Here is a 14,792-nt window from a genome sequence, read left to right as displayed (position 1 = left end):
TTAAAGGTGTCCTGTGGAAAAATGCACATTTTGGGTTGGCAGATTGTTTCTTCATAATATCCTTTCTTTGAATCCTCCTTATTTCCTATGAACTGAAAATCAGATCTGGAGGCATGATTTTATTTTATATATATATATATATATATATATATATATACACACACACACACATATATTATATATATACACACACATATATTATATATATACACATATATATATTTTATATATATACACACATATATTTTATATATATATATATATATATATATTTTTTTTTTTTTTGGTCTTTTTAGGGCTGCACCTATGACATACGGAGTTTCCCAGGCTAGGGGTGGAATCAGAGCCTTAGCCTGTAGCTGCTGGCCCACGCCACAGCCACAGCAACGCTAGATCCGAGCCACGTCTGTGACCTACACTACAGCTCATGGCAACAGCGGATCCTTAACTCACTGAGCAAGGCCAGGGATCAAACCTGCGTCCTCATGGATGCTAGTCAGACTTGTTTCCACTGAGCCATGACAGGAACTCCTGGAGGCCTGATTATATTTTGATTAAAAAAAGGTTTGTAAGAATTTGTGATAGATGATGCCATGTACTTTCCATCCCATCCCAGCAGGAGGCACATGATGACTTGTTCTGTTGTGTTAAGATCATCAGAGGGAGTTCCTCTGGTTGTGCTGAGTGGGCTAAGAACCTAATACAGTGTCTGTAAGGATGCAGGTTTGATCCCTGACCTCCCTCAGTGGTTAAGGATCTGGCATTGCCACAGGCTGTGACATAAGTCACTGATGCCGCTTGGGTCTGGCATTGCTGTGGCTGTCTTGTAGGCCAGCAGCTGTAGCTCTGATTTGACCCCTATCCTGGGAACTTCCATACGGCGCAGGAAAAAGATTTATCAGAGGGCTCAGATGGTGACAGCTTGATTCACTCACCATAAAGTTCCTCATCAGTGCTTAGCTTAATGTTTGCACCATTCATCAATGAATGACCATTGCTTGAATGTTACTTCGTTAGGATTGCAAGATCATTATTTTTGTTTGTTTGTTTTTGGTCTTTTTGTCTTTCTAGGGCCGCACCCGCGGCATATGGAGGTTCATAGGCTAGGAGTTCAACGGAGCTATTGCCCCCGGCCTACGCCACAGCCACAGCAACGTCAGATCCGAGCCATGTCTGCGACCTACACCACAACTCATGGCAATGCTGGATCCTTATCATTTCTTCTTAACCATAATTTTCCTGTATAGAATAATTTTCCCTCATTTGTTAGAGCTACTAGGTTATCCTGAAATACAGTTCATACCAGAAAGTAAGGGTATATGCTGAGTCCTATGCTTTTGATTATCATTTTGCAAGGAAATGGGTTGGTGTCCTAGCAGTCTCTAGTAACATTTTTTTTTTTTTTTCAGTAGCATTTGATGAATTTTTTCTGTTTATCCCTCTCTCCTTCCCCCTTTCCCTTTTTCCTCTCCATTTTTCTTTCTCTTTTAGTATTTTGTCATAGCTGTTAACAAAGCAATATAAATCAATTGTAGGCAGATTATTCCATCTTTGGCCAGTGGAAGCCCCTTCAGGACAAGGTGCTCTTGTCCTTTTGACCTAATTCTATGAGTCTTTGATCGTTTCCTTGTTTCTGGTGAGACAGGATGTTTGTAGGCTGTGTACTTTCCCAGCCTGTGCCCTGGAATTGGCCGCTTTTCCAAATAACTCTGGTTTATTTTAGTGGGGACTGGCATTTGGAGACTATAATCTGGGATGGAGGGGTGTTGTTTCATTGCTATTGGGTGGTCATTGCTTTCAGGCCTTTGCAGTGGACAGAGCCAAGAAATATATATACTTAAAAATAGCCAATAGGAGGAGTTCCTGTCATGGCGCAGCAGAAATGAATCTGACTAGGAACCATGATGTTGTGGGTTTGATTCCTGGCCTCACTCAGTGGATTAAGGATCTGGTATTGCCATGAGCTGAGGTGTAGGTCGCAGACTTGGCTTGGATCTGGTGTTGCTGTGGCTGTGGTGTAGGCTGGCAGCTATAGCTCTGATTAGACCCCTAGCCTGGAACCTATGCCTTGAGTGTGGCCTAAATAGCAAAAAAAAAAAAAAAAAAAAATAGGAAGGTGGTTGCCAGAAGCTAGTGGGGGAGGACGGGGTGGGGAGTTACCGTGTAATGGGAGGATGGTTAGTGGTGATGGTTGTACAACAGTGTGAATGTACTTTTTTTTTTTTTTCTTTCTAGGGCCATTCATGTGGCATATGGAAGTTCCCAGGCTAGGGGATGAATCGGAGCTACAGCTGCCAGCCTACACCACAGCCACAGCAACCTGGGATCCTACCTGCGTCTTTGACCTACACCACAGCTCACAACATTGCTGGATCCTTATTTTTTTGTTTGTTTTGTCTTTTATTTTAGGGCCACACCCATGGCATATGGAGGTTCCCAGGCTAGGGGTTTAATCAGAGCCATTGCTGCTGGCCTACACTAGAGCCATGGCAATGCCAGATCCGAGCCGCATCTGCGACCTACACCACTGCTCATGGCAACACCAGATCCTTAACCCACTGAGCGAGGCCAGGGATCGAACCTGCGACCTCATGTTTCCTAGTTGGATTCGTTTCTGCTGCGCCATGCTGGGAGCTCCATATCACTGGATCCTTAAGCCACTGAGTGAGGCCAGGGGTCAAACCCATATCCTCATAGATACTAGTCAGATTCATTTCTGCTGAGCCACAATGGGAACTCCATAGTGTGAATGTACTTAATGCTGTAGGAGTGGACACTTGAAAATGGTTAAATAATAAATTTTATTTTATGTATATTTTACCACAATAAGAAATGAAATGCCTTATGACAGCAAAAAAAAAGACAAAAATATGAGAGCTTTACACTAGTATTTTTATAACAAACTATTTATTTATTTATTTATTTATTTACATATATATATATTTTTTAGCTGCGCCTACAGCATTCACAAGTTGCTGGGCCAGGGACCAAGCCCTAGCCACAGCAGTGACAATGTCAAATCCTTAACTGCTGGGCTACCAGGGAACTTCTGTCAAAATGAATTTTAAATTATAAGGATCTTGCTGAATTTTTGGGAGTTCCCACTGTGGCTCAGTGGTAACAAACTTGACTAGTATCAATGAGGACATGGGTTTGATCACTGGCCTCACTTAGTGGGTTAAGAATCCGGCATTGCCGTGAGCTGTGGTGTAGGTTGTAGACATGGCTCAGATCCTGTGTTGCTATGGCTGTGGCGTAGGCTAGCAGCTATAGTACTGATTTGACCCCTAGCTTGGGAACTTCCATATGCCACGTGTGTGACCCTAAAAAAGAAAAGACAAACAAAAAACCCAAAAAAACAAGGATTTTGCTGTATTTTTGAATTTTATATTTGTATATTTTTTATTTCATACTTCAACTTTTGGTTAGAATTGCTTCTGTAATGATTTAGTAATGATTATACTTGGTTCTAGCTTCTCCATTTTAGGACCTATACTTCTCTACCTCATATTCTGAATTTGCTCACTGTCTTTTTTGACACAGACTTTACTGCCAGGTCTTACTGGCCCCTCTGGGGAAGCGGTTAAATCTGCAGCGGATGTGACGCCTTCATCTACTGGAAGTGGCGACAAGGTCTATGCCTACCAGATGGTCCGCACAGATTGCCGGGAACAGAAGCTTGATGCCTTCCTGCAGCCTGCGAGCAAGTCCTTATCCAGTCAGCCCCAGGCCATTGTCCCCGAGGACAGAACAGATGCTTTTGGTAGTGAGGCCAGGCAGCAGGATGAGGAAATGCTTGAACTTCCAGCTCCTTCTGAAGTGGCTGCCAAGCATCAGAGCTTGGAGGAGGATACAGCAGAGAGGACTTCAGACTTGTCAGAGAAGAGAGGTCCCCCTTCCAGCCCCGGGAACCCCAGGTATGGCCTTGTGGGAAAGTGCAGCTTGCCTCCTTCCTTCTTTATGAAAGTCCCTTCTAACTTGGATGGTCACAGAAATTTTTTATTATACTTGATCTACTATATATATATACACACACACATATATATAGTCTTTTTTCACATTATCCTCCATCATGTTCCATCACAAGTGACTAGATAGAGTTCCCTGTGCTATACAGCAGGATCTCATTGCTCATCTACTCCAGATGCAACAGTCTGTATCTATTAACCCCAAACTCCCAATCCATCCCACTCCTTCTCCCTCTCCCTTGGTAACCATAAGTCTGTTCTGGTCCATGAGTCTTTTTTCTGTAGATAGGTTCATTTGGGCCATATATTAGATTACAGATGTAAGTGATGTATGGTATTTGTCTTTCTCTTTCTGACTTGAGTTAGTATGAGAATCTCTAGTTCCATCCATGTTGCTGCAAATGGCATTATTTGGTTCTTTTTTATGGCTGAGTAGTATTCCATTGTGTTTATGCATCACATCTTCTTAATCCATTCATCTGTCAATGGACATTTAGGTTGTTTTCATGTCTTGGCTATTGTGGATAGTGTTGCATTGAGTATAGGGGCGTATGTATTTTGTGTGTGTGTCTTTTTAGGGCCGCACCTGTGGCATGTGGAGGTTTCCAGGCTAGGGGTTGAATCGGAGCTACAGCTGCTGGCCTACACCACAGCCACAAACTTGGGATCTGAGCCACAGCTCAGCTCACAGCAACACCAGATCCTTAATCCACTGAGGAAGGTCAGGGATTGAACCTGCATCCTCCTGGATAGTAGTCAGATTCATTTGCACTGAGACATGATGGGAACTCCTGTCTTTTTCAATGAAGGTTTTGTCCGGATAGATAGATGTCCAGGAGTGGGATTGCTGGATCATATGGTAATTTTATATTTAGTTTTCTGAGGTCCTCCCCATTACTGTTTTTCATAGTGATTGTATCAATTTACATTCCCACCAACAGTGTCAGAGAGTTCCCTTTTCTCCATATACTCTCCAGCGTTTATTTATTGTCTTATTAACGATGGCCATTCTGACTAGTGTGAGGTGGTATCTCTTAGGTTTGATTTGCATTTTTCTAATAATCAATGATGTTGAGCATTTTTCATGTGCCTGTTGGCCATCCATATGTCTTCTTTGAAGAAATGTCTATTCAGGTCTTCTGTGCATTTTTCACTTGGGTCTTTTTTTTTTTTTCCTGTTGAGTTGTATGAGTAGTTTGTGTATTTTGGAGATTAAGCCCATGTCCGTTGCATTGTTTGAAAATATTTTCTCCCATTCCTTAGGTTGTCTTTTTGTTTCCTTTGCTGTGCAAAAGCTTGTCAGTTTGATTAGGTCCCATTGGTTTATTTTTGTTTTTATTTCTGTGCTTTGGGAGACTACCTAAGGAAACATTTGCATGGTTGATGTCAGAGAATGTTTTGCCTGTGTTCTCTTCTAGTTTTATGGTGTCTTGTCTTATGTTTAAGTCTTTAAGCCATTCTGTTTATTTTTTTTGCATGGTGTGAGGGTATGTTCTAATTTCATTGATTTACATGCAGCTCTCCAGTTTTCCCAGCACAAATTGCTAGAGACTGTCTTTTCCCCATTTTATATTCATGCCTTTGTTGAATATTAATTGACCATAGGTATCTGAGTTTATTATTTCTGTATTCTGTATTCTGTTCTTTTGGTCTGTATGTCTTTTTTTGTACCACTACCGCACTGTTGTGGTTACTGTAGCTTTGTAATGTTGTCTCAAGTCTGGGAAAATTATGCCTCCTGCTTGGTTTTTGTTCCTCAAAATTGTTCTGGCAATTCTGGATCTTTTATGGTTTCATATAAATTTTGGGGTTGTTTGTTCTAGTTCTGTGAAAAATGTCAGGGGTAATTTGATAAGGATTGCATTGATTTTAATGATACTGATTCTTCCAATCCATTTTAATGATATTGATTCTTCCAGTCCAGGAGCATGGAATAGCTTTGCATTTCTTTGAATGTCCTTTAATTTCCTTGATGAATGTTTTATAGTTCTCAGCACATAAGTCTTCACCTCCTTGGTGAGGTTTACTCCTAGGTATTTAATTTTTGGGGGTGTGATTTTATTTCATTTCATTTTTTCCCCTTCCCTTCCCTTTTTTGTCTTCTTAGGGCCACATCCAGGGCATATGGAGGTTCCCAGGCTAGGGATTGAATTGAAACTGTACCTGCTGGCCTGTACCACAGCCACAGCAACATGGGTCCAAGCTGCGTCTGCAACCTACATCACAGCTCATGGCATGCCAGATCTTTAACCCACTGAGTGATGCCAGAGTTTGAACCTGTGTCTTCATGGATACTAATCAGATAGGTTTTTGCTGAGCCATGATGGGAATTCCTGGGTGTGATTTTAAAAGGTATTGTGTTTTTATATTGTATTATTAGTATGCAGAAATGCAACTGATTTTTCAGTATTAATCTTATATCCTATTTTTCTGAATTCATTGATCAGTTGGAGTTGTTTTTGTGTGGAGTCTATTGGGTTTTCTATATATAGTGTCATGTCATCTGCATAGAGTGACAGTTTATGTCACTCTTCTCTTCCAATTTGGATACCTTTTATTTATTTTGTTTGTCTGATTGTTGTGGCTAAACTTCCAGTACTGTGTTGAATAAAAATGGTGAGAATGGGCATACTTGCCTTGTGCTAGATTTTAGCAGGAAGGTTTTCTGCTTTTCTCCATTGAGTATTATGTTGGCTGTGGGTTTGTCATAAATGGCTTTCACTATGTTAACGTATGTTCCGTCTGTACCCACTTTGGTAAGAGTTTTTATCGTGAATGGATGTTGGACTTCATTGAATGCTTTTTCTGCATCTGTTGAGATGATCATGTGGTTTTTGACTTTTCTCTTGGTAATGTGGTGTATGACATTGATTTGTGTGTGTTGAACACACTAGTGAACTTGGGATGAATCCCATGTGGTTGTGGTATGATCTTCTTTTATATATTGTTGGATTTGGTTGGCTATAATTTTGTTGAGAATTTTTGCATCTATATTCATCAGAGTTATTGGCCTATAATTTTCTTTTTGGGTAGTATTTTTGTCCGGTTTTAGTATTAGGATGATGGTGGCTTCATAGAATGTCTTTAAGAGTGTTCCTTCTTCTTCAACCTTTTGGAAAATTTGGTTATAAGTTCTTTGTATGTTTGGTAGAATTCACCTGTGAAGCCATTTAGTCCTGATCTTTTGTTTGTAGGGAGTTTTTATTACATACTCAATTTCATTTCTAGTGATCGATCTGTTAAATTCATCTTTACCTTTTTGATTCAGTTTTGATGGGCTGTATGTCTCTAGGAAGTTGTCCATTTCTTCTGGGTTGTCGATTTTTTGGCATGTAATCGTTAATAGTATTCTCTTAATTTTGTTTGTATTTCTGCAGTATCCATTGACACTTCTCCTTTTTCACTTCTAATTTTGTATTTGTGTTCTTTCTCTCTTCTTGGTGAGTCTGGCCAGAAGTTTGTCAATTTTGTTTACCCTTTCAGAGAACCAGCTTTTGGTTTTATTATTTTTTTGGATCTTTATTTTATTGATTTCCTCTCTGATCTTTATGCTTTCCTTCTTTGTGCTGACTTTAGGTTTTGTTTGTTCTTTTTCTAATTCTTTTTAGGTGGTAGGTTAAGTTGTTGATTTGAGATTTTTCTTCTTTTCTGAGGAAAGCCTGTATTGCTGTGAACTTCCATCTAAGAACTGCTTTTGTGGCATCCCATAGATTTTGACTGGCTGTGTTTTCATTATCATTTGTCTCAAGGTATTTTTTAATTTCCCTTTTGATTTCCTCATTGACCCATTGGTTTTTTAGTAGCAACTTGTTTAGTTTCCATGTAGTCAGTTTTTTCTCATTTTTTTCCTGTGGTTGATTTCTGGTTTCATGCCATTGTGGTCAGAGAAGATACTTGAAATAATTTCTATACTCTTAAATTTTTTGAGGTTCGTTTTGTGCCCTGTGTGTGGTCAATCCTTGAGAACGTTCCTTGTGCACTTGAAAAGTATGTATGTTCTGATTTTTCTGGATGTAATGTCCTGAAAATATGAATTAAGTTTAACCTATCTGTTGTGTCATTTAGGATCTCTGTTGCCTTATTGATTTTCTGTCTAAAGGATCTATCTGTTCATTGCTGTGAGTGGGGTCTTAAAGTCTCCTCCTACCAGGAGTTCCATTGTGGCACAGCAGAGACAAATCTGACTAGTATCCATGAGGATGTGGGTTCGATCCCTGGCCTTGTTCAGTGGGTTAAGGATCCAGCATTGTCATGAGCTATGATGTAGGTCACAGACCCGTCTTGGATCCTGTGTTGCCGTGGCTGTGGCGTAGGCTGGCAGCTGTAGCTCCAATTGGACCCCTAACCTGGAAATTTACATATGCCGCAGGTGCAGCCCCAAAAAAGCAAAAAAAAGTGTCCTACTCTTTCGGTATTCCCATCAGTTTCTGCTTTTATGTTTGTTAGTATTTGTTGTATGTATTTGGGTGCTCCTGTATTAGGGGCATATATATTGTCAAGTGTAATGTCCTTTTGATATTGTAATATTGTCAAGTGTAATATCCTCTTGAATGGGTCCTTTTATCATTAAATAGTGTCCTTCTTTGTCTTTCTTTATGGTCTTCGTTTTAAAGTCTATTTTGTCTGATATAAGTATTGCAACTCCTGCTTTCCTGTCTTTTCCATTTGCATGAAATATCTTTTTCTAGTCCCTCACTTTCAATTTATGTGTGTCCTTTGCCCTAAGATGAGTCTCTTGTAGGCAGTATACTGTAAACTCTTGTTTTTTTATCCAGTCTTCCACTCTATATCTTTTGATTGGAACATTCAGTCCGTTGACATTTAAGGTAATTATTGATAAATACATTGATAAAAAATTGATAAATAAATTGATATGCCATTTTAAACCTTGTTTTCCAATTGATTCTATGTTTCTCCTTTGTTCTTTTTTTTTAGTTGGATGATTTCCTTTTATTTTATGCTTGTGTTCTCTTCTGTTTGGTGTTTGTGAATGCAACATTTGGTTTTAATTTGTGGTTGCCTTGTTTTTCAAGTATGTTGAACTCTTTTATCTACTTGCTTTAGCTTGATAGTCATATAGGCTCAAACACATTCTAAAAAAAGAGTCTAGTTTTTTTTTTTAAATTTTTAACCATTGTTTAATATTGCTTAATAGATTTTCTTTCTTTCTTTCCCCACATTTTATGACTTTGATGTCCTTTTTAACATCTTCATGTTTATTCTTTTGCTATTCCTGTGTCAATCGTCACTTTTACAATAGTTATTTTTTTTTTTTTTTTTAGATTGGATCTGTATACTGGCTTATTTAAATGATTACTTTGCAACTGTGACTTCCTCCATCCTATTTCTTCTTCTTTTTTATTTAGAGGAGACTTTTCAGTATTTAGAATGGGTTTAATATTGCTGTACTCTTTCAGTTTTTGTTTGTTGGAGAAATTTTTTATCTCTCTATCTATTTTAAATGATATTCTTGCTGGGTAGAATATTCTAGGCTGCAAAATTACTCCTTTTAGAACTTTAAGTATATCTTGCCACTCTCTTCTGGCCTGTAGTGTTTTCTCTAGAGAAATCAGCTGATTGCCTTTGGGGTTCTCTTATAATTAACTTTTTTTTTTCTTGCTGCCTTTAGAGTCTTCTCTTCATCTTTAACGTTTGCCATTTTTATTATGTCTTGGTGTGGGTATGTTTGGGTTCATTTTGTTTGGGACCCTCTGTTTTTCCTGCAGTTGATGTCTGTTTACTTTTGATTTGGAAATTTCAGCCATAATTTCATCAAGTATAGTTTCAATCCCCTTTTCTTTATCTTCTTCTTCTGAAATCCTTATTATGCATAGATTGGCCCCCTTTGTATTATCCTATAGATCTCTTGTATTGCTTTCTTCTTTTTTTCATTTGGTTTTCTATCTGCTGTCCTGATTGGGTAATTTCCATTATTCTATCTTCAAAGCCACTAATTTGTTCTTGTGCTTTATTCATTCTGCTCTTCAGTATCTTTAACTCAGCTTGAGTCTGTACAGTTAGAAAAATTGAATTTTCTAATTTTTCTTGGCTTCTCCTTATAGTTTCTACTTTCTTTCTAAAGTAACCTCATATCCTCTCTTAATTCCTTCAGTATTTTCACTGTCTCCTTTTTGAATTCTGTGACTGTTAGACTGCAGAAGTCTGTTTCATTGCTGGCTCCTTCGGGTGAATTCTCCTATTCTCTGACTGGGAGTGGTTCCTGAGCTTCTTCCTTTTGTTTGTAGTTTTCTTATTCTGTGAGTAAAGGGAAAACAACTATTGTAGTCTTGGGGGGCTGTTTGTATGCATGAGCACTGCTGGGTATTTTGTGAGGGCTTACTGTTTCTCTTTATGGTGCTGTGTCTGCTTCCAGGAAGGTGGGATGGAGGCAGTGGGCTGGGCTGTTAGCCAGTGCCTGTTTATTGGGCCCTTAACAGTGGCAAGGGCCAACAAGAAGGTAGTGCAGACTGATCCTAGTTGCAGGGCTCTGGGAAGTGGCAGTGACCCCCAGACAGGTGTAGGCATCACCTGGAGTGTGTGGCAGTGGCAGTGGCAGTGGTAGGGCATGTACGTTTCCAGGGGAGTGTGAGAATGAAAACAGTTGGTGCTTGGTTGCAGTGCCCACCTCTCTGCTATCCTCTGAGGTGACTGGGGCCATAGGTTTGCCTGTTCACAGACCCCTAGTAGTGGTGGGCCATGCCCACCTCTGGAGTCTGAGATGACTGACTTTGTCTCCTGCCACCTGTAGACCAGGCAAAAGGCACTCCTTCCTGCTTAGCTTGCTGCCTGTAGCCCTGCCCTCGAAGAGTCTGCATGTGCACAGAGAATGATATTCCTGTGGTGATCTGTCCCTCCTCCTCTTACCCTACTTACCAATGATGCTTTGCTTCTCATGCGGTCCCCGACCTCCTCCCTGGTTCCCTTGGATTTAGTGCTCTGCTCCCTACCCTTGGCGCACTGCTCCCTAGCCCCTTAGGCTGTTTCCACACAGCCACCCTAGTCCTCTCCTTGGAACTGACGTCTCGAGCCTGAGTCTCAGTGAACATCTCAGGCTGTGTTGTCCGGAAATGGTGGTGCCAGTGGTATATGTAGCTCTCACTCTGCTTTATCCTCCTCAGTCCAGCTGCTCTGCTTTTCTCTGAGGCTTTGAGGTCCCTCTGTCTTGGCTGATCTCCCCATAAGGATGCTTACCATGGTGTAGATTCTTTCCCTCTTTCACAGCTCCCTCTCAAGAGTGGTAGTTTGTCCCGATTCCTTTCTACTCTTTTTTCCCACTTTTGTTCTAGCCAGTTATGTGGATGGTTTCTTGCCCTTTTTGGAGGCTTAAGGTCTTAGGCCAGAATTCAGTAGATATTCTGTGTGTATCTTTCTACATGTAGATGGTTTTTGTTGATTTTTTTGTGGAAGAAGGTGAATACCACATCTTACTCCTCTGCCATCTTGATCCCACCTTGAAACAAAGTCTTTAAAACAGGAGTCAAAGTGTGTCACTCTTTGCTGAAAACCAGTTCTTCCCACTGCACTTGGGGTGCAACCATCCTGCCCATCATTCTCTTCCCTGTTGTGGTGCTTTGGCTGCACTGCTCTGGAGGCTGACCTGACCTCACTGAGCTCTCAGCCCTTTTTTCTCACTGGTCCCTCATCCCAGAAACTCTATGGCTTCTTGTTACCCAAGTCTCAACTTGGATGTGTATCATCTCTTACCAGAGACCTTTAGCTTCCACTGCATTCTGTTACTTTGATTGATTGATTCATCCCTGCGCCCCACTGATGAGGCATATGGAAGTTCCCAGTCCAGGGATCAAGTCTGAGCCACAGCTGTGACCTGCCCCTCAGCTGTGGCAACACTGGATTCTTTTTTTTTTTTTGTCTTTTTAAGGTCACACCCACAGGATATGGAGGTTTCCAGGCTAGGGGTCAAATTGGAGCTGTAGCTGCCAGCCTACACTATGGCCACAGCAACGGGGATTTGAGCTGCGTCTTCACCTTAACACCACAGCTCATGCCAAATGCTGGATTCTCAACCCACTGAGCAAGGCCAGGGATCAAATCCACATCCTCATGGATGCTAGTCAGGTTCGTTAACCGCTGAACCCTGATGGGAACTCTGCAACACTGGATTCCTAATCCACTGCACCAGGCTGGGAATTAAACCTGTGCCACCGCAGAGATAACATCAGATCCCTAAACTGCAGTACCACAGTGGGAACTCCACCTTTTTTTTTTCCGTGGTTTTTTGTTTGTTTGTTTGTTTTGTTTTTAGGGCTGTACCTGCAGCATATGGAAGTTCCCAGGCTAGGGGTCCAATTGGAGCTGTAGCTGCCGGCCTACCCCACAGCCACAGCAGTGCCAGATCCCAGCCACTTCTGCAACCTAGACCACACAGCTCATGGCAACATCAGATCCTTAAACCCCTGAGTGAGGCCAGGGATCAAGCCCTCATCCTCATGGTTACTAGTCAGAGTCATTACCACTGAGACACTTTGGGAACTCCTGTATTTTTTTTTTTTAACTCAATGAATTTTATTATATTTTTAGAGTTGTACAACTATCAACAGAGCCCAATTTTATGGCATTTCCCTCCTGAACCTCCAGTCCATTCCTCCCTCCCCCAACCTCTCTCCTTTGGAAACCATAAGTTTTTCAAAGTCTGTGAGTCAGTATCTGTTTGGCAGAGAAGTTCATTCTATCCTTTTTTTTTTAGATTCCACATATAAGTAATAGCATGTGATGTTGGTGTCTCACTGTCTAACTTCACTTAGCGTGTTAATTTCTAGGCCCATCCATATTGCTGCAAATGCCATTATTTCATTCCTTTTTTTGGCTGAGTAATATTCCATTGTGTATATGTACCACATCTTCTTTATCTACTCCTCCGTTGGTAGACATTTAGGTTGCTTCCATGTCTTGGCTATTGTATGTAGTGCTGCAGTGAACATTGGAGTACATGCATCTTTTCTAGTCATAGTTTTTCTCTCTGCATAGATGCCCAGGAGTAGGATTGCTGGATCAAATGGTAATTCTGTTTTTAATTTTTTGAAGACTCTCCATACTGTTTTCCATAGTGGTTGCACTAATTTACATTCCCACTAAGAGTGTAGTAGGGTTCCCTTTTCTCCACACTCTCCAGCATTTATTGTTAGTAGACTTTTTGATGATGGCTATTCTGGCTGGTGTAAAGTGGTACCTCATGGTAGTTTTGATTTGCATTTCTCTAATAATTAGTGAGGTTGAACATCTTTTCACATATTATTTGGCCATTTGTATGTGTTCTTTGAAGAATTGTCTGCTTAGATCTTCTCCTTATTTTTTGATTGGGTTTTTTTGGTTGAACTTCAGGAAATACTGGTATATTTTGGAGATTAATCTCTTGCAGTTGCTTCATTTTTCAAATATTTTCTCCTAACCTGTGAGCTGTTTTTTCATTTTGTTTAGGGTTTCCTTTGCTATGCAAAAAGTTTTAGTTTAATTAGGTTCCATATGTTTATTTTTATTTTTATTGTCATTGGTTTAGGAGGTGGATCTGAGAAGCTATTGCTGTGTTTATGTCAGTGTTTGGCCTATGTTTTCCCTAAGAGTTTTATAGTATCCAGTCTTATATTTAGGTCTGTCTTTTTTTTTTTTTTTTTTTTTTTTTGTCTTTTTAGGATCACACCTGCAGCACATGGAGTTTCCCAGGCTAAGGGTCTAATTGGAGCTGTAGCCGCCAGCCTATGCCACAGCCACAGCAACACCAGGTCCAAGCCTCATCTGCAATCTACACCACAGCTCACGGCAACGCTGGATCCTTGACCTGCTGAGTGAGGCCTGGGATCAAACCCGCAACCTTGTGGTTCCTAGTTGGATTTGTTTATGCTGCTCCACAACGGGAACTCCATATTTAGGTCTTTAATCCATTTTGAGTTTGTTTTTGTGAATCTTGTATTTTTGACATAGCATTTTGTCAGCATCTGGTGGGCAGTCACATTGTCTGGCTTGTTCATGGCTATATGAGGTCAGTATTATAACAGTGCCTGAGGCATGGATGGAGGCCTTGAGTAAATGAGACGTGGTGTGATCAGCAAACTTGCTCAAGGTCCTGCAGGTTTATGGGCTAAGCCAGACCCCAAACCCCTGCTGTGCGTAGCATCCAGTGCTAGGGCCTGAGGGATGTCAGGGAACCTGTATCCAGGAGAACAGACAGATCTGGCCAGCCTGCCACTAGCATAAGGGGCCCGCCCCAGATGAGCAGAGCCAGCACAGAGAGGCTGCTCCCTTCTCCAAAATAAAAAATTTCACTGAGTAAAAAAAAAAAAAAAAAATTTAAGATAGTATTGAGCTGTCAGTTTGTCGTCTTCTCTACAGAAAGAGACATCGGGAAAGCTCTGATGTGGAAATGGTGGAGGATGCAAACCGAAAGGAAATGACAGCAGCTTGTATCCCCCGGAGAAGGATCATTAACCTCACAAGTGTTCTGACTCTCCAGGAAGAAATCAATGAGCGGGGACATGAGAGTACGTAAGTGCAGAGGGCGGCCTGCCACTCCCAGGGCCAGAACTGCTAACATGGAGGTTTTGGAAATGCTGGAAGCATTTGTGTTGGGACAGCCTCTCAGTCCCAGCTTACTTTCTTTCTTAAACCAAGGCGGTGGCAGCTTAAAGATAATTTTCAACTGGGAAAGAAGGGAAAAAGTAGTCTCTAGTTTTAATTAGAATTAATCAGTACACTCATTAAACCAGAGGAATCAGTAAAGTGGTCATTTAAATAATCTTCAATTTGTTTCTGTCTTAGCTACAAAGAAGTGTAACTATCAGCCAGATGCTAATCCTGTAGCCTGCCCAGGGT

General features: G+C 40.9%; 1 protein-coding gene across 4 annotated transcripts in view; it reads left to right on the top strand.

Annotated features, from left to right (window-relative positions):
* MLH1 (mutL homolog 1) overlaps positions 1-14,792 on the top strand; it is an 86,514-nt gene that overhangs the window by 44,221 nt on the left and 27,501 nt on the right. For all 4 annotated transcript variants that reach the window (XM_021068364.1, XM_021068365.1, XM_021068366.1 and 1 more), the window contains 2 exon segments: positions 3,544-3,917; positions 14,313-14,461. In XM_021068364.1, the coding sequence (XP_020924023.1) occupies positions 3,544-3,917; positions 14,313-14,461 (523 nt within the window).

The sequence above is a fragment of the Sus scrofa genome, chromosome 13 (genome assembly GCF_000003025.6).
Source record: "Sus scrofa isolate TJ Tabasco breed Duroc chromosome 13, Sscrofa11.1, whole genome shotgun sequence".
NCBI classification, from domain to species: Eukaryota; Metazoa; Chordata; class Mammalia; order Artiodactyla; family Suidae; genus Sus; species Sus scrofa.
Note: the sequence above shows the minus strand (reverse complement) of the source record. Positions and strands in the feature narration are given on the sequence as shown.